Below are 20,794 nucleotides of genomic sequence, written 5' to 3'. Positions count from 1 at the left end.
TCCAGACCTTAATCCCATAGAAAATCTGTGGAGGGAGCTAAAGGTTCGAGTTGCCAAACGTCAGCCTCGGAACCTTAATGACTTGGAGAAGATCTGCAAAGAGGAGTGGGACAAAATCCCTCCTGAGATGTGTGCAAACCTGGTGGCCAACTACAAGAAACGTCTGACCTCTGTGATTGCCAACAAGGGTTTTGCCACCAAGTACTAAGTCATGTTTTGCAGAGGGGTCAAATACTTATTTCCCTCATTAAAATGCAAATCAATTTATACAATTTTTGACATGCGTTTTTCTGGATTCTTTTGTTGTTATTCTGTCTCTCACTGTTCAAATAAACCTACCATTAAAATTATAGACTGATCATTCTTTGTCAGTGGGCAAACGTACAAAATCAGCAGGGGATCAAATACTTTTTTCCCCTCACTGTAAATGAATGGAGGCAACAAATACATTTCACCGAGCGGTGTAAAGACAGATTGACAGGGTTGAGACAATTAGTTGTAATTTATCTTAATGTTACTTTGTTTGCAGGTGCACTATCCTTCTGACCCTATGCAGCCAAGTCCCATCTACTTTTTAACTCCTCGCAAGTGTGGCTTGCTTGGTGTCTGCTGTGAAGGAATACCACAACAAGTCAACTACTTGATTGATGAAGGCATGTCATCCAGCAAAGGCAGAAGCGCAGTCATCAACTACATGCACCATGTGGGGAACCACGTGTGGACCTGAATTGTGATAACTGCAGTGGCCAAAACAAGAACAAGTTTGTGCTCTGGTATTGTGCCTGGCGGACCATGCACAAGCTCCTCCACAGTCTGGACCTTCACTTCCTGATCACAGGCCACACCAAGTTTTCCCCCCAACTTGTGCTTCGGTCTTATCAAGCAGCGCTTCAGAAAGACCAGAGTGAACACCTTGTCTGAGATTGCTGGTATTGTGAAGGACAGCTCTGTGACAGGGGTCAACATTCCACAGCTGGTTAGACTGGAGAATGGTACGGTGCTGATGGAAAGCTATGGCTGGCAACAACACCTGACTCCGTACTTCAGGACGCTGCTTCAGATCAAGCATTACCAGCACTTCAGGCGAATACATTTTCATTGCATTGTATGTGGTTATTCTTCTTTTAAACTTGGGAGGTGAATTAATGTTGTGCAAGGTTGTAATGTCTTCAACATTTTTGTTATTTCCTGTTTTACAGTGCCGATGCTCTGGAGCCTGGTGTTGTCGCCAAGGAGCGTTCCGACTCAGTCGGGACCACGTTTCAGCTGCTGCGCAATGCTGACATCCTTACTCCCATAGATGGTCTGCCTGTACAAGCACCACCTGGACTGGACACATCTAGACAAATGTATCTTTTTGAGAAGATCAGGGACGAAAAGGCTATGGACATCACATGCCCTGCACCAAAGTCAAGGGCAGGACAGAAACAGGCTCTCCGAAAATAGATTCTCGTGTTCATGCGTGGTTTGGACGGACCAGTCATCAGCACTATCTGCAGTCCCTCTATTCAAATGACTCTCTCCTAATACACACGCCATACGTTGCTGCTACTATTATTTTTTATCCTGCTGCTCAGCCACTTTACCCGATTGTATGCATACAACTACCTCATCTATCACTATCGTTACTGATATTGTTCATGTACATACTGTATATTTTATTTATATTAACACTATTTCTGATATTACTACTATGCAAGTAAACATAGGCGGTACACTTTACACCTTCTGAAGAGACCCATCCACTTAGCAAAATATTGATATATAAAATGAATATTGATGTGTGGTCGTAACATTATTTTGTGACATACACCACACACTCACTAAATACAAATGCTTTTTTTGTAAATTATGTCTGTGTTGGAGTGTGTCCCTTGCTATCCATAATTTTTTTTTTTATATAAAAAATTAGCCTGTCTGGTCTAAGGAATTTGAAATGATTTATACTTTTACTTTTGATACTTAAGTATTTTTAAAACCAAATACTTTTACTCAAGTAGTATTTTACTGGGTGACTTACTTTTACTTCAGTCATTTTCTATTAAGGAATCTTTACATCTGGACACTATGTTTACCTGGAATTTTTCCTTATTGTAGGCTACCACCACTTTTAGTCTTAATCTTTACTACACTATTCACTGTAAAGCACACAACCTCACATGTGAATCCTTAAAGAAATGGTTGGGGCTGGCTTAAGAGGGTGTGAACCATGCTGAATGGGTGTAGACAAAGGAGAGCTCTCCAGTAAGTACCAAAACATTCAAAGGCCCTTTTCTCAAAAGTGAGGTCACAAGTGTATCAACTTTCAAAGCAGAATTACTTTCCCATTGTTCCTCAAAAATGCCGTGTATGATATACCATTTTGTAGCTCCGAGTCTCTACTTTCTACCAATGTAAAAAATCCAATTTCAAATTTTGCTACATAAGACCAAATCCAGGTGGTGAGTCACACATGGAATAAGTCAAGGGGTATGAATACTTTCTAAAGGCACAGTACTCAGTAATCTGATAACAATACATCATTATCCTATTGTCCCTCTGAACTTACCGTACAAACACGCTGTACTCAAAAGTTGTACAGAAAACATGCTGTACAAAGTCAACGGACTGTGATGTCAGGAACTGACTCAAACAGATACAGTATATTTCTGGGTTCCGTGGGAAGGACAATGGTTGGGAAGATTCACTTTCATAAATATTGTCAATTTGGCAATCATATTGTCAGATATATTGTAATCTGATCAAAATAAAGACTTTCATCATACTCCATTTTCTCACACTACCGTTAATCAGTTTCAGTAAACTCTTGGCTCTTAGCACAGCACCATTCCTGGTCATGGTCGTCATAGCTCCAGGAGAGAAGGGAAGGTCTGATAAGAACAGTTCCAGTTAAAATCTCTTGAAACCTTCCTTGAGATAATATATTAATGAGTGTGTGTGGGGACAGGACATGCCTGAAGGTATGAAGACAGAGGTGGGGGAGTAGGGTTCAGGGTGGGTCACTGGAGCAGGACCAACACACACACACACACTAAATGGATTGTCTTATTACTGTAATGGAGAATTATTGCAAAAGTAAAAACCTGCTATACATACTTGCGGTGTTGGTACGGGTTTTGTTACTACTGATAACAATACCAAACGTATGGCAACAGATGTAGGATCTTAATTTGATTACCCTGTTCCAGGAGAACTTTCCTGCAGGACATTTAAAACACGTAGTATGTATATTCCACTTTGACGTTTCAGACTTGATTTTACCTTAAGAAAATGATTGACCCCTTAAAAAAAAGTCCATTAATTATAATCCACATTTCTGCAAGGTTATTTTCCTGCTGTAGCAAACTGGCTCAAGTTAAGATCCTACATCTGTGTTAATATGACAGTCATTAGTGTACTGTTAACCCTGACCTGGTCAAAGAGCTGTTTGCCAGTGGTGCTGGGCTGAACGGAAAACTCCAGCTCAGCGTCCATGGTGGTGACGCGAACATTGACCTGAGGAGAGAGAGACACATGACAGAAAGACATTAGTAACAAAAACATTAGTATTTACTATTTAGTAAAAGAGAGATACAATTGAAGTCGGAAGTTACATACACCTTAGCCAAATACATTTCAACTCAGTTTTTCACAATTCCTGACATTTAACCCAAGGAAAAATGCCCTGTTCTAGGTCAGTTAGGATCACCACTTTATTTTAAGAATGTGAAATGTCTGAATAATAGTAGAGGGAATTATTTAATTCAGCTTTAATTTATTTCATCACATTCTCAGTGGGTCAGAAGTTTACATACATACACTCAATTAGTATTTAGTAGCATTGCAATTAAATTGTTAATCTTGGGTCAAACGTTTTGGGTAGCCTTCAACAAGCTTCCCACAATAAGTTTGGTGAATTTTGGCCCATTCCTCCTGACAGAGCTGGTGTAACCGAGTCAGGTCTGTAAGCCTCCTTGCTCGCACACGCTTTTTCAGTTCTGCCCACAAATGTTCTGTTGCTTCAATATATCCACATAATTTTCCTCCTCATGATTGCATCTATTTTGTGAAGTGCGCCAGTCCCTCCTGCAGCAAAGCACCCCCACAACATGATGCTGCCACCCCTGTGCGTCACAGTTGAGATGGTGTTCTTCAGCTTGCAAGCCTCCCCTTTTTTCCTCCAAACATAACGATGGTCATTATGGCCAAACAGTTCTGTTTCATCAGACCAGAGGACATTTCTCCAAAAAGTACGATCTTTGTCTCCATGTGCAGTTGCAAACCGTAGTTTGGCTTTTTTATGGCGGTTTTGGAGCAGTGGCTTCTTCCTTGCTGAGCGGCCTTTCAGGTTATGTCGATATAGGACTCGTTTTACTGTGGATATAGATACTTTTGTAGCCGTTTACTCCAGCATCTTCACAAGGTCCTTTGCTGTTGTTCTGTGATTGATTTGCACTTGTCGCACCAAAGTACGTTCATCTCTAGGAGACAGAACACGTCTCCTTCCTGAGCAGTATGACGGCTGCATGGTCCCATGCTGTTTATACTTGCGCACTATTGTTTGTACAGATGAACGTGGTACCTTCAGGCATTTGGAATTTGCGCTCAAGGATGAACCAGACTTGTCTAGGTCAACAACAAAAAATATGAGGTCTTGGCTCATTTCTTTTTATTTTCCAATAATGTCAAGCAAAGAGGCACTGAGTTTGAAGGTAGGCCTTGAAATACATCCACAGGTACACCTCAAATGTTGTCAATTAGCCTATCAGAAGCTTCTAAAGTCACGACATCATTTTCTGTAATTTTCCAAGTTGTTTAAAGGCACAGGAATTGTGATACAGTGAATTATAAGTGAAATAATTTGTCTGTAAACAATTTTTGGAAAAATTACTTGTGTCATGCACAAAGTAGATGTCCTAACCGACTTGCCAAATATGTTGTTTGTTAACAAGACATTTGTGGAGTGGTTGAAAAACGAGTTTTAATGACTCCAACCTAAGTGTATGTAAACTCCCGACTTCAACTGTAGCTGTTCAAACGCTTTAGGAAGTAACAATGAATGAGCAGCTGTAGAGTAAATGTACAAAAAAATAAATGTACTGTACTTCAACGGGGATGATATGTACAGACTAAACAGACCATGTTTATTTGCCTAGTTAAATAAAATAAAAATAAATAAAAAGGTCTATGCCTCGTAATAGACAAAGACTGATCAGAGGGAACTGAGTGTGAAAATCACGAGGCGTTTCACACTAATCAAGTGTGGTAAACTGGTGTATGGTTGTGAAAACCCTACTGCACATGTAGGCCTATAGTCAAATTCAATGAAATGTATTTTATAAAGCCCCTTTTACATCAGCAGTTGTCAAAGTTCATTACAGATACCCAGCCTAAAACCCCAAAGAGTAACAGCAGTGGCTAGGAAAAATTCCCTAGAAGGCAGGAACATCGAAAGAAACCTAGAAAGGAAACAGGCTCCGAGGGATGCCATAGCAGCTGTAGTTAGTTACAGTAAAAGGAACATGGTTGATTTTAGAAGGGAACCCCTAACGGAGATAGCGATAGGTGGAGAGGCAACAGTGTCATAACTCCTCAACACAGACCAGCTAATCAGGAGTTTAGCCTGTATTGACAATAGCCATCCATTCACTTCCGTTTTGAGAGAAAAGGTATGCCATTCCGTTCTTCGGTTAATAATTGATAAGACTGACCTACTGTATGCCGCACGAACATGGCAAGTCATTATTTTTTAGGCCTGCCTTATGAGGTGAGCATGCAGGAATGTTTATGGACTCCTAAGTCACAAAAATATAAAACGCAACAAAAATATAAAACGTAACATGTAAAGTGTTGGTTACATGTTTCATGAGCTATTTCGGTCTGTAAAACAATGAATTTACCGGTATTGATTTTGTTATATGTTTAAGCAAAAGAACAACATTAGTCATGGCAAAATGCGTAATTTAAAAAAAAAAAGAAAACTTTTTTAAATCGCAGGAAAATTGCTTTAAAACTGCAACATTTTTCCTCGGCTCCATGGCAGAATGTGTAGAATTGCAGGAAATTAGCTTTAAAACTGCTAAAATGCATCTCAGCTCCATGGAGAAATGTGTAGAATTGCAGGATAAAAAATATTTAAATACAGCTGCGCTGACCGAGCCCATTGCCACGCCCAATGTCACACCCACCACCTACACCCATTTTTGACCAGGAAAAAAACCTGGCATGACTGCCTGCTTAAGGAGGTCCACTGAGGTAAATGGTTTTTTATATATAGTATGTCGCAATGAGAGCGCCCTCTGATTTCCATGAATCAGGCATGACGTCAAGTTTGTAGTCTTTCAAAGACTAATTCCATGTAGGTTAGTTCTCATCACGATTAAATTCCAGCTACAATATATAATATTCATTACAATATCAGCATTGTAAGCTCACTAACAAACCCTAGTCCAACACCTTTCGCTTCTAGGTCTAATGTTTCAGTTGAGAAAACGAGGCCTACAGTATTTACCCAGGTTATTGGTGTGCACTGACAACCCTATAGAGATGTGTGTGGACTCCGGTATGAGGGAGACTGCTGCTAGCAGAGTCTTTGGGGTATTCTGTCACCTCCTGGCCATTGTGAATGCCATTGAGGCTATTTTTACATATTTGTTTAACTTGGCAAGTCAGTTAAGAACAAATTATTATTTACTATGACGACCTACCAAAGGGCCTCCTACGGGGACGGGGGCTGGAATTAAGAATAAAATAAAAATATATAAGAAAACACACCACAACAAGAGAGACACCACAACACTGAATAAAGAGAGACCTAAGATAACATACAGTAAGTAGCATGGCAGCAACACACGACAACATAGCATGGTAGCAACACAACATGACAGCAGCACAAAACATTGTACAAACATTATTGGGCACACACAACAGCACAAAGGGCAAGAAGGTAGAGAAAATATATCACGTGAAGCAGCCACAACTGTCAGTAAGAGTATCCATGATTGAGTCTTTGAATGAAGAGATGAAGAGAAACTGTCCGGTTTGAGTCTTGGGGGTTGTCTGGTCACTGGTCTGCTCCGGTCCTGCAGGGGGAGGATGGACAACCTCAGAGCAAGCAGACACACCTGGTAGCCCGTGACAGAGTTCAATGGAGGCACCCTTCTGTGGGATGCTCACTCCAGGTGTAGGTTGGTGTCTTTGGTCCTTCCTCCACTCCTCTGGTTCTGGTGGTGATGGTCTGGTCTCTTTCTGTTGATCTGCTCAAGGTGGTACTGGTGTGTTAGCTGGCGGCAAGGGAGGATGGCTGCAGGCCAAGGGTAGAGGGAGTAAGGCTCGCCTCGGCAGTACTCTACTCGCCTCATGGCCTGCAGTCTACCATTTCCTCCTCAAGCAGCTGGTCTGGTGAAATTGAAGTGAGCAAACTCAATGACGCCCACTGGAAACGGCCTAACGGGATGTCTTCTGGGCTGGGGCCTGGGCTCTGACCGGACTGTTTACTCACTGCCATGATGTCTAGCTGCCTCAGGCAACATACTGAGCCTATACATAATAACTGACTTGACTATGGCAGTAGATATTGCCAAATCAATTACTCCATAGAAAGAACAATTCAAAGTGAACGTGAATTGACTACAAGAGAAAAGCGCATGAAAGGTTGTTTCTTTTTTTTTTGCGTTGGAAAAGCCTAATCTACATATTGTTGCGGGCAGCCCCATTTTGCAGTTGTGACTGGGCTCGTCTGCATGTAGGAGTCCAAACAATAGGAGTGGTAGAAGTTCAAGAGGAGTTGTTCAGTAGGGCAAACTAGCAAAATGTGTTGCAACAGAAAATGATCATGTTATTAGACAAATTTAGTAAGTACCTACTCATTTCACTCCATTTCAAAATGCTTTTCCCCATATTGAACACAACCCAGGACTGATATTATCACCACCAAACCTGGAGGGGAGGAGCTCCTATGGGAAACAGCATCCAAAATAGCAAGGGGAAAAAAACTCAATTTACACAGCAAAACAAAGATCCCTTTTCAGCTGGGCCTCCCCAGTGGTCCCTCTCCTGCACCACTATGAATTTTAATGGACCCCAACTCCCAGACTGCACAGAGTCAAACTGACTCCAGATGAGCTGAGTAAAGGAGCCAGATAGTAATCTTCCATCTGACGACAAAGTTCAACTGACACCGGATCAGCTAAGTGGAGGAAATGGACTGGAATCCGGTACCGTTTAGCTCAGTTGGTAGAACATGACAATTGCAGCGCCAGGGTTCTGTATTCGATTCCCATGGGGGACCAGTACAAAAAAAAAGTAGGACAATGTATGCACTCACTACTGTAAGTCGCTCTGGATAAGACCATCTGCTAAATGACTAAAATGTAAATAAATATAAACACACACAGAGTATCAGTCAAGTTTGGACACACCTACTCATACAAGGGTTTTTCTTTATTTTTACTAATTTCTACATTGTAAAATAATAATGAAGACATCAAAACTATGAAATAACACATATGGAATCATGTAGTAACCCCAAAAAAAGTGTTAAAATCAAAACATATTTCATATTTGAGATTCTTCAGGCTGTGTAAGGGCTATTTGACCAAGAAGGAGAGTGATGGAGTGCTGCATCAGATGACCTGGCCTCCACAATCACCAGACCTCAACACAATTGAGATGATTTGGGATGAGTTGGACTGCAGAGTGGAGGAAAAGCAGCCAACAAGTGCTCAGCATATGTGGGAACTCCTTCAAGACAGTTGGAAAAGTATTCCAGGTGAAGCTGGTTGAGAGAATGCCAAGGGTGTGCAAAGCTGCCATCAAGGCAAAGGGTGGCTACTTTAAGAATCTGAAACACATTTTGATTTGTTTAACACTTTATTACTACATGATTCCATACATTGTGTTATTTCATAGTTTGATGTCTTCACTTTATTCTACAATGTAGAAAATAGTAAAAATAAAGAAAAACCCTTGAACGAGTTGGTGTTCTAAAACTTTTACATGCTCAAGAATGTACTGGTTCGCATACCACTGCTGCCATTTAAAAATGGCATTTGAGAAGATGTTTGAAACTTGGAAAATCCCCAAGAACTAAGTACACGCTGTGCTACGTGATAATGCACGTAACATGATAAAAGGTTTTGGAAGAATGCGGAGTCACCGGTTTGCCATGCATGGCACACACGCTGCAACTGGCTGTGAACTAAGGTGTTTTGACCCAACGCAGCATATCTGACACAGTGGCAACAGGTAGGAAGATAGTGGGTAATTTTAAACACTCACATCTAGCATACAGGAGCAATACAGGAGCAGCTTGGTGTGAAAACTTAAGCAAGACGTTTCCACCAGACAAACAGTACTTTTTACATGATGGAGAGGGCCTGCTGGAACAAAAACGAGTGCTTGGCGTGTACACAGCTGACTGAGTTACCTTCAACAATCAGTACAAATCAGAGGACTCATTGAAAACATGAACACTCCTAGCTCCATTCGAACAACTGACTCGAGAAATAAGCTCTTCAACTGCGTCTGCAGCAGATGTGATACCCTCTGTCATGGCATTGAAGCGCCTTCTAAACAAAACTGCCGACATAGACCGTGGGGTTAAAACTTGCAAAAGTACTCTACTAGACGCTGTGAACAAGTGATTCGGTGGCATTCTCTCTGAGCCTCTTTACTGCTCGATGCTAGGTACAAGGATCGCTACTTCGATGCAGACAAGAAAGGGTTTACGTGAAATGTTAGGCACAGCTGGACAAGATGGAAACAGACACAGTGAGCACCAAAGAAGAGGACCCACAACAGAAGAGGCCACAGTCATTCATGGCCGGTATTGGTCAAGATTTTCATTTCATGTAAAACAAAGCAGGTGTTTGAAAAGTTGCTCTCATTTTACTAGTCACGCACACTTGAAGTTTAAGATGTGCCATTTATAGCAGTTTATGACAGCCTAGAGTCATTTTTTTAAACAGTTAAAGCTGAAATGACTAACTGCATTTTAGTTAAAACCAATATTTCTTTCAAATCATTTAAGTTTGGATAGAGAGAAGAGCCACCAACAACTTAACCATCTTTGTAATGAGGGCAGCTAAGATATTTGTCATGAATATCTGTTGTGCGATAAAATACATTCATGATGTGTAGTTTTTCTAATTTACAAGTTATTAAACAATCTGTTCCTAACTGAACAAATGAACATATTACACTTTGTTTCAACTATTTAACTATGCTAGAATGCTTAAAAAAAGACTGCTAAAATTTAAAAATAATCTGTATCGTTTTTTTTTGGCAAGGAAAATATCAGATATCGGTATTGGACAAAAAAATGTCATATTGGTGCATCCTTAATTGCTGCGGGGACTTGCTTCCATTCAGCCACAAGAGCATCAGTGAGGTCGAGCACTGACGTTGGGTGACTAGGCCTGGCTCGCAGTCGGTGTTCCAATTCATCCCAAAAGCTGTTCGATGCGGTGAGGTCAGGGCTTTGTGCTGGCCAGTCAAGTTCTTCCACACTAATCTTGACAAACCATTTCTGTATGGACCTCGCTTTGTGCAAAGGGGCATTGTCACGTTGAAACAGGAAAGGGCCTTCCCCAAACTGTTGCCACAAAGTTGGAAGCACATAATCGTCTAGAATGTCATTGTATGCTGTAGTTAAGATTTCCTTTCACTGGAACTAAGGGGCCTAGCCCAAACCATGAAAAACAGCCCCAGACCATAATTCCTCCTCCACCAAACTTTACAGTTGGCACTATCCATTGGGGCTGGTAGCGTTCTCCTGGCATCTGCCAAACCCAGATTTGTCCGTCGGACTGCCAGATGGTCACTTTAATAATGTTTACATATTTTACATTACTCAACTCATATGTCTATACTGTATTCTATTCTACTGTATTTTAGTCTATGCCGCTCCGACATTGCTCGTCAAAATATTTATAGATTCTTAATTCCATTCCTTTAGATGTGTGTACTGTTGTGAAATTGTTAGATATTACCGCACTGTTGGAGCTAGAAACACAAGCATTTCGCTACACCCGCAATAACATCTGTTAAACAAGTGTATGTGACCTATAACATTTGATGAAGAGTGATTCATCACTCCAGAGAACACGTTTCCAGAGTCCAATGGCGGTGAGCTTTACACCACTCTAGCTGATGTTTCCATGGCTGCTCGGCCATGGAAATCCTAAGATAACACGCCCAGACCAACAGAGAGTGGAATGAGTGGGAACCACTACACACACGTACAGTGAGGGAAAAAGTATTTGATCCCCTGCTGATTTTGTATGTTTACCCACTGACAAAGAAATGATCAGTCTATAATTTTAATGGTAGGTTTATTTGAACAGCGAAAGACAGAATAACAACAAAAAAAATTGAAAAACACATGTCAAACATGTTATAAATTGATTTGCATTTATTTGACCCCCTCTCCAATCAGAAAGATTTCTGGCTCCCAGGTGTCTTTTATACAGGTAACGAGCTGAGATTAGGAGCACACTCTTAAAGGGAGTGCTCCTAATCTCAGTTTGTTACCTGTATAAAAGACACCTGTCCACAGAAGCAATCAATCAGATTCCAAACTCTCCACCATGGCCAAGACCAAAGAGCTCTCCAAGGATGTCAGGGACAAGATTGTAGACCTACACAAGGCTGGAATGGGCTACAAGACCATCGACAAGCAGCTTGGTCTGAAGGTGACAACAGTTGGTGCGATTATTCGCAAATGGAAGAAACACAAAAGAACTGTCAATCTCCCTCGGCCTGGGGGTCCATGTAAGATATCAGCTCGTGGAGTTGCAATGATCATGAGAACGGTGAAGAATCAGCCCAGAACTACACGGGAAGATCTTGTCAATGATCTCAAGGCAGCTGGGACCATAGACACCAAGAAAACAATTGGTAACACACTACGCCGTGAAGGACTGAAATCCTGCAGCGCCCGCAAGATCCCTCTGCTCAAGAAAGCACATATACATGCCCGTCTGAAGTTTGCCAATGAACATCTGAATGACTCAGAGGACAACTGGGTGCAAGTGTTGTAGTCAGATGAGACCAAAATGGAGCTCTTTGACATCAACTCAACATGTTTGGAGGAGGAGGAATGCTGCCTATGACCCCAAGAACACCATCCTCACCGTCAAACATGGAGGTGGAAACATTATGCTTTGGGGGTGTTTTTCTGCTAAAGGGACAGGACAACTTCACCGCATCAAAGGGACGATGGACGGGGCCATGTACCGTCAAATCTTGGGTGAGAACCTCCTTCCCTCAGCCAGGGCATTGAAAATGGGTCGTGGATGGGTATTCCAGCATGACAATGACCCAAAACACACGGCCAAGGCAACAAAGGAGTGGCTCAAGAAGAAGCACATTAAGGTCCTGGAGTGGCCTAGCCAGTCTCCAGACCTTAATCCCATAAATCTGTGGAGGGAGCTGAAGGTTCGAGTTGCTGTCATGTCCTGACCAGTAAAATAGGTTGTTTGTTATTGTAGTTTGATCAGGGCGTGGCAGGGGGTGTTTGTTTAGAGTGTTTCGGGGTATGTTAGGTCTAGTATGTCTATTTCTATGTGGTGTTCATTGGGTTGACTTTCAGTTGGAAGAAGCTGCTCATCGTTGCTTCTAATTGAAGGTCCTATTTAAGAGGGGTGTTTTTTCTATGGGATTTGTGGGTAGTTGTTTCCTGTTTTGTGTTCGTGCACCTGACGGGACTGTTTAGTGTCGTTTGTTGTATACGTGTTTCTTTTGTTTTCCTTCTTTAATAAAATAAGAAGATGAGTTTACACGTTCCCGCTGCGTTTTGGTCCAATCCCCACGATACCCGTGACAGTTGCCAAACGTCAGCCTCGAAACCTTAATGACTTGGAGAAGATCTGCAAAGAGGAGTGGGACAAAAATCCCTCCTGAGATGTGTGCAAACCTGGTGGCCAACTACAAGAAATGTCTGACCTCTGTGATTGCCAACAAGGGTTTTGCCACCAAGTACTAAGTCATGTTTTGCAGAGGGGTCAAATACTTATTTCCCTCAGTAAAATGCAAATGAATTTATAAAATTTTTGACATGCGTTTTTCTTGATTTTTTTGTTGTTATTCTGTCTCTCACTGTTCAAATAAACCTACCATTAAAATTATAGACTGATTATCTCTTTGTCAGTGGGCAAACGTAAAAAATCAGCAGGGGATCAAATACTTTTTTCCCTCACTGTACGTATGCATGCAAACACAGGCAAACTGAAACTGACATCTGATCTCATGCAAGTTAGTGAAGGCATTCAGTCAGAACTAGAGGTTGATTAATTAGGGCCGATTTCAAGTTTTCATAACAAAAATCGGTAAATCGGCATTTTTGGATGCCGATTATGGCCGATAACATTGCAATCCACGAGGAGACTGCGTGGCAGGCTGACCACCTGTTACGTGAGTGCAGCAAGGAGCCAAGGTAAGTTGCTAGCTAGCATTAAACTTATCTTATAAAAAACAATGAATCTTAACATAGTTAACTACACATGGTTGATGATATTACTAGTTAACTAGCTTGTCCTGCGTTGCATATAATCAATGCAGTGCCTGTTAATTTATCATCGAATCACAGCCTACTTCGCCAAATGGGTGATGATTTAACAAAAGCGCATTCGCGAAAAAAGCACTATCGTTGCACCAATGTACCTAACTATAAACATCAATGCTTTTCTTAAAATCAATACATAAGTGGATTTTTTTTAACCTGCATATTTAGTTAAAATAAATTAATGTTAGCAGGCAATATTAAGTAGGGAAATTGTGTCACTTCTCTTGCATTCCAGTGCGAGCAGAGCCAGGGTATATGCAGCAGTTTGGGCCACCTGGCTCGTTGCGAACTATGTGAAGACCATTTCTTCCTAACAAAGAACGTAATTAATTTGCCAGAATTTTACATAACTATGACATAACATTGAAGGTTGTGCAATGTAACAGCAATATTTAGACTTAGGGTTGCCACCCATTCGATAAAATACAGAACGGTTCCGTATTTCACTGAAAGAATAAACGTTTTGTTTTCAAAATTATAGTTTCCGGATTTGACCATATTAATGACCAAAAGCTCATATTTCTGTGTGTTTATTATATTATAATTTAGTCTATGATTTAATATTTGATAGAGCAGTCTGCCTACCACTGCGCAGTCAGCAGCAGGCTCGCAAGCATTCATTCAAACAGCACTTTCCTGCGTTTGCCAGCAGCTCTTCGCAATGCTTGAAGCACACGGCTGTTTATGACTTCAAGCCTATCAACTCCCGAGATTAGGCTGGCAATACTAAAGTGCCTATAAGAACATCCAATAGTCAAAGGTATATGAAATACAAATGGTATAGAGAGAAATAGTCCTATAATTCCCATAATAACTACAACCTAATACTTCTTAACTGGGAATATTGAAGACTCATGTTAAAAGGAACCACCAGCTTTCAAATGTTCTGAGCAAGGAACTTAAACGTTAGCTTTTTTTACATGGCACATATTGCACTTTTTTACTTTCTCCTCAACACTTTTTGCATTATTTAAACCAAATTGAACATGTTTCATTATTTATTTGAGACTAAATTGATTTTATTTATGTATTATATTAAGTTAAAATAAAAGTGTTCATTCAGTATTGTTGTAATTGTCATTATTACAAATATAAATAAAATCGTCCGATTAAATCGGTATTGGCTTTTTTTGGTCCTCCAATAAATCGGTATCAGCATTGAAAAATCAGTATCAGTCGACCAGAACGTTACCAGAAAACATAACATTAATGCTAAAAATAAACTGGACAAAGACCCACATTTCAATTCTTATTCTGAAACCACAAGAGAAGTAGACTGATGACAGCAAACTTCCCAACTGACTCGAAAAGGACCTAAATATATGAATCAACTAATATTGTATGCAAAGAGCTATCCAACTTTTTACCTATACTTGCCTGCCTATAACAAACTAACACGTACCAGTTTGCATCAGCGTAGCCCTACAGGAGCAAACACTCCATAAAGTAACTGCAGTACCTCTCACTTCCCCACTGTCTAGTATATAACACCCTTCACTAGTTAATGAGTTGGTCCCAATGGTGATCATCACCTGCATTCCCCTGTGCTGTGAACCATTCAATATTTAACCACGTGCATGGTTTGCATGGCTGTTGCAATGTGGGGTTGTCATGGGAGCCATATAGCCATAAACAACCAATGTGCTGGGTGCAACCTGCTGACGTGCAGTGCACTACCTCCCTGCACTAGGTCCCATGGAGACTGGCAAGGGGGTAGTATACACCCCCTACTGAGCCCCTTTCATTAAGGTATTTAGGACTGAAACCTCTAATATGTGGATTTGTTTTGCAGACCGGGGCCCAGTACCTCAGCTTGGCCAACTTGTTGACTAAACAGTGTATTAACTTCTATTAGGAACTAAATACTATATAATGTCTAAATATATAATGATGTGGTAAAGTGCTAACATGACGACTATTCAGAGTAACATGCCCAGAAGCCGTAACAGCAGGCATCATTATATCATTGAATTATCAATTATTGAAGAGAACAAATTGTTAGCAATGGGTTTCGGACAGGAGGAGGGAACACCCATACAGTATGTGTTGTCGGAGCTGTAAGAGGTGTTAAGGCCACGGCTTGTGTGGCTGTGTGTGTGTTGTCTGACTGTCACATGGATGTTCAAGGGGCCGCGACTGCACAGAAAGAGGATTTAGGGAAAGCCAAGGAGTGAACACTGTCCCACACTTGGTGATAATGTGTTCTTTTAACAAGTGTAACTCGAGCCAGAGAGAGAGAGGCGAGACCAAACCAGGAACTCAATCTCAGCTGCTCAACTTTCTTGTGTCAGATTTATTTCTCTTCTTAACCAAATTAACTCTAGCCTACTCTACTAGCTCTATATAATAGAGAAATGTTTAATATGTACCTTTCACAGTAAAAAGGACTTTGCATCACAAAGCACGATACAGAATCTCAATAAAATCATCTGAAACTACCTGTCAGTTTTCTAGAAAGCCCTTCAGGTCAGTGTGTAGCAGGCACAGCCAAAACATAAACACCTACGTTGACCAACGAATGCTATGAATTAAACAACTCAGCATTTTGAGGATTGATTTGAGTTGCAAAACGATTGAAGTCAAAACAAAAAAATGTAAGACCAAGTTCATTAAAAATAGACTTAAAACTTTGTAATAACTTGCCTTTATTATATTTAATGCCTTGCTCTAACTCTTAAGTTTCAGTTATTCATGTTGAGAGAAGTGAGCCAGTGGCAGTATATCAATGATTATGCCTCATTGATATCATGGAAAAGAAAACAATCTGCCATTAGGCAAGGTTTTCAAGATTTGTGCCTAACAGAGGAGTGACAGAAAGTGCAACTGTGTCATGCAGCCAGCACCACACTGATGATGTCACTACTTCCCAGTTTAGTGTGACACGCTTAACAACCCTAGGGCAATTTCTAAACAAACCAACAACACTCCTCGAGTCTTCGACTAGGGGGTGTCTTGGCCAAGTGGGGGACTAACTGTGAATACAATACAGTGTACTGTTCAACAAGCAACTTCTCTCTAGATCTCACACCATTACGGCTATAAGCACCTCAGGAAAAGCAAAGTAGAAATGTCTCAGTTGAAGCAGAGCACATGATTTTAGAGGCTGGTGTGATATTCCATATAAATCAAATAAACGTTTTATTTCCCTGGCCATTTTGGTCAGATGATCCTTTACTGCCTCTCTAGCTAAAGTAATGAAAGTCCATTGTTTTGCAACACTTGTGGGAATTGCTTTCAAAGACAAATTTTCAACAAAAAGCTGAGTAGTTGTGTACCTAGGTAGGTCACTGCTAAGATATTACATTAGGTCAAATAAAGAGGTTGTGAGAGTAAGACTTTAGTGAAAACTTTAGTGACTCAACTTCATGTGAGAAACCACATATATTCAGACAGTGTGATCACTTACAAGAGGCCAAATTCTTATTCTCACATTCAATATTCTCAATTCAGGAGAATGCATTTCTGTAAGTGAGGACAAAGTTGTGTGACACGACAAATTAAATCATAGAAACATGATACATGTTTATAGCACAAATAGCCCCTATCTCTAGACTGCCATGAATACCTCCTCTCATCACGTGTAGACATCGTGGCAATAAGCATCTTGCTTGCCTGGGTTACTCCCATCTCGACTCATGACTGGCAATACTTACCAAGCATAGTTTCAGGCAACTCAGAAACACTCTGAATACATGAAAAGCGTTGAAATAAATAAAACTACAGCAATACTTACAGCTTTAGGCATGATGTTTCCTTATCCTGAGTCTGTGCGCGGAGCTGTAACTTTGGTTTCCAAATACCTCGGGTAGTCTACTAGATGACGTTTCCACAATGCCTTCCTGAAAGAGGAAAAACAAGTTTCAGCCACCCCCGGTGATACTTAGTCAAACGGGACTACCTTTCCTTCTTTAAAACGCTGCTGCGAAATAGAGATTGGTTGACGCGGCCCTTGTATATAGCTGTATGAGTCATTATTATGAATAAATATGGAAGTTTAGATTAAACGAGCCTCACCCGTAAATCACAAAAATACAGTAAAAAAAAAAAAAGAGGAGTCTCCACCCTTCTCGGGAAATATCTTAATTGAGCACCAATACTGCATCAAGGTGTGATCCTTACTTCAGCACCACAACTGTATCAATGTGTGAACCTTGCTTGGATAAAATGATGAGGGGGGCGTTCGATGTAGCCTACATGCTGCACCGTGTACAACATATCCATTTTCCTTATTCATCTTGGCTACTACTGGGTGTAAAGCGGATACAAAGTAGTCTATCCGCCAGGGACAGACACTTACACTTGTTGCGATTAGGGTCTGTTACAAATGTAACAATTTGATCAGTTGGAATCACAAGATAGTCAGGAGCTCGATTCGCTTCTGAAGAAGATACACATATTAGGGTATTTAATAATACCCAAAACTGCTATTTCAAAAGTAACAAAACCGACTCGGTTAGGCTGCACGACGTCTGTTAAAATAGATACAATGTTCCACGCGCATGGTCGGGATTTTTTCGCTTGTTCTGTTCAAAGAAAACATGTTGAGTCCACCTACCAAACCCAAATCTACAGCTAACCTAAAACAGCTAGCTTACTCGGCTAATCAGCGAATTTGGCATAGCCACTTTTTTGTAAAATGTCATGATATTATCGAAAAGTGAATTATTTGACCCGACTCGAATAGGCTATAATTTAGGATTCTGGAGGAATAATACGACTAAAATGTAGCCGTTACATCAAGGATACATTTTTACACATGCAATCTATATAACCTTCAACTACTAGCTTTCTACCGAGCCACATCCCCACTATAATAATCCCAGACACCTGTTGGAGATTCCCTTATAGGGAAGAGGCAGCAGAAGTACTGCAACAAGTGCGGAAACAAAGTAGTGGGCATCCCTATTCTGCTCAACAGCCTCGCGTTCACATAAATATTGGATGTATAAATAACGCTATACATTGTTACTTTGTAGAATGTCTTACCAGAGCAAGTGTGATTTGAGATGAGATGGTTCTATGGCAAGGCTGCAGCCGCGGATACTCCCCTCTGCTGAACTCGAAGCGCGGCAATATGGCTGCACCGCTCACTTCAGCGTTCCTACTATTACGGCCTGCTTGCATGAGTTCCTGTTTGTCATTCGTACTCCAGCAACTCCCATCAATGACACGTACTAAGAACTGAAGTCATGCAAGCTTGTAGAAATGTGCATAAAGACCCAAATGATCTACAGTAGGGATATGCCAACAACTCAATTTTTTTAAATAATAGGGACACATTATTTTAAAGGGGAATTTCAGCCTGGCTCTTTTTATCATAGACGTTTTTATCCTAGACATCACAATTATCCAAACCAAAAGCTATAACTAGCACATTTTCATTTCACTGGTAGAATTTATGCCAGCAGCATACCACCCTGCATCCCACTGCTAGCTTGCTTCTGAAACTAAGCAGGGTTGGCAGAGGAGGTCAAAAAGAGAGGCAGAGGAGGTCAAAGAGAGAGAGGGAGGAAGAGGGTGAGCTTGAATTGGTTAAGAATGGTGGAAAATGGGAGATGGTTTGTTAAAGGAGAATGGTAGAAAGTTTAAGCAGAGCGAGTTGTACACCGGATCGAAGAGAGGAGGAGAAATGGAAGTGAGTGAGGGGTAGGTGTGATGGAAGAGTTTGGAAGGGGTAGGTGTGATGAAGTTCCTAGGCTTGCACAGAGGGTCAGGATAAAGATGAATCTGTGACGGTAGGAGTGCCATTTTTTGAAAAAGTGGACCCTTGCCTTTTGGCTGATCCATTTGTGGTTTCATGGTGGATGAAAACCAAGTTGGGTGCTGTGGAATGGTGAAGGCAACCAGAAGTGGTCTGGTAATAATTTGTTGTGTTTCTGCTGGTCAGAGGGAGCAGGTGCTCTGCGTTAAACAAATGGGGACAAGAGATGTGAATTGTTTTGCTCTCAAGAAAAAGAGTGATTACTGGGGTAGCTGTAAATGTGAAAGCTGATCAACTGAAGGGGAAGATGATACTCGTCATTTAGTGCAACACAGATAGGGTAGCGTGAGTAATGAAACAAAAGTCGTCTGTTCTTTTGAGTTTTGATGTTGAGTCTTTGCCCGCCAAAGTGATGTTAGGATATATAAGTTATCCCGTACGAGCGTTTGTTCCGGAATTACATTGTTACAGATGTCAAGCTTATGGGAATGTTTCATCAGTGTGTAGGAGGGAGGATCCTAGGTGTGAGAAGTGTACAGAAGGGCATGAGACAAAGGAATGTGTAGCATTGGGGAAAGTAGTGGTATGTGTTAACTGTAAGAGTTCCCATGGGGCTGGGGATCAGAAATGTCCAGTGCGAGAGATGAAGATTGAGTTTCAGGGTTAGAGTTGTGCAGAAATTGTTGTATGCTGAGACAGTGAAGAAAGTAGAGGAAGATGTGTCAAGGTGGAGGGATCCTGAAAGGAGTGGTGTGAGTAGTAGATCTGTACCAGTACAGAGGGATAGGGCAACAAGTGATACAGTGCATTCGGAAAGTATTCAGACCACTTGACTTTTTCTACATTTTGTTACGTTACAGCCTTTTTCTCAAATTGATTAAATAATTTTTTCCCCCCTCGTCAATCTACACACAATAACCCATAATAACAAAGCAAAAACTGGTTTGTCGAAATTTTTCCAAATGAATTAATAACAAAAAACTGAAATATCAGATTTACATAAGTATTCAGACCCTTTACTCAGTAATTTGATGAAGCACCTTTGGCAGTGATTACAGCCTCAAGTGTTCTTGGGTATGATGCTACATGCTTGGCACACCTGTATTTGGGAGTTTCTCCCATTCTTCTCTGCAGATCCTCTCAAGCTCTGGCAGCTTGGATGGGGAGCTTCGATACATATCTATTTTCAGGTCTCTCCAGAGATGTTCGATTTGGTTCAAGTGGTTCAAGACTTGTCCCGAAGCCAATCCTGCGTTGTCTTGGCTGTGTGCTTGGAGTCGTTGTCCTGTTAGAAGGTGAACCATCACACCAGTCTGAGGTCCTGAGCGTTCTGGAGCAGGTTTTCATCAAGGATCTCTCTGTACTTTGCTCCATTCATCTTTCCATTAATCCTGACTAGTCTCCCAGTCTTTGTTGCCAAAAAACATCCCAACAGCATGCTGCTGCCACCACCAACCTTCACCATTTGGGATGGTGCCAGGTTTCCTCCAGATGTGACGCTTGGCATTCAGGCCAAAGAGTTCCATGTTGGTTTCTTCAGACCAGAGAAT

The 20,794-nt window shown here is 41.1% G+C and overlaps 1 protein-coding gene across 1 annotated transcript in view; it reads right to left on the bottom strand.

Annotated features, from left to right (window-relative positions):
- The window catches only part of LOC115195913 (radixin), a 60,461-nt gene extending 41,798 nt beyond the window's left edge, over positions 1-18,663 (bottom strand). Inside the window, exons 1-3 of the mRNA XM_029756263.1 lie at positions 18,530-18,663; positions 17,277-17,382; positions 3,412-3,495 (exon numbers count right to left, since the gene is read on the bottom strand). Coding sequence (XP_029612123.1) covers positions 3,412-3,495; positions 17,277-17,288 — 96 coding nt within the window. The 5' untranslated portion in view covers positions 17,289-17,382; positions 18,530-18,663. The remainder of the gene's footprint in view (positions 1-3,411; positions 3,496-17,276; positions 17,383-18,529) is intronic.
- Positions 18,664-20,794: the final 2,131 nt, after the last annotated feature.

Source organism: Salmo trutta, chromosome 1 (assembly GCF_901001165.1).
Source record: "Salmo trutta chromosome 1, fSalTru1.1, whole genome shotgun sequence".
NCBI classification, from domain to species: domain Eukaryota; kingdom Metazoa; phylum Chordata; class Actinopteri; order Salmoniformes; family Salmonidae; genus Salmo; species Salmo trutta.
This window is presented reverse-complemented; position numbering and strand designations above follow the sequence as displayed.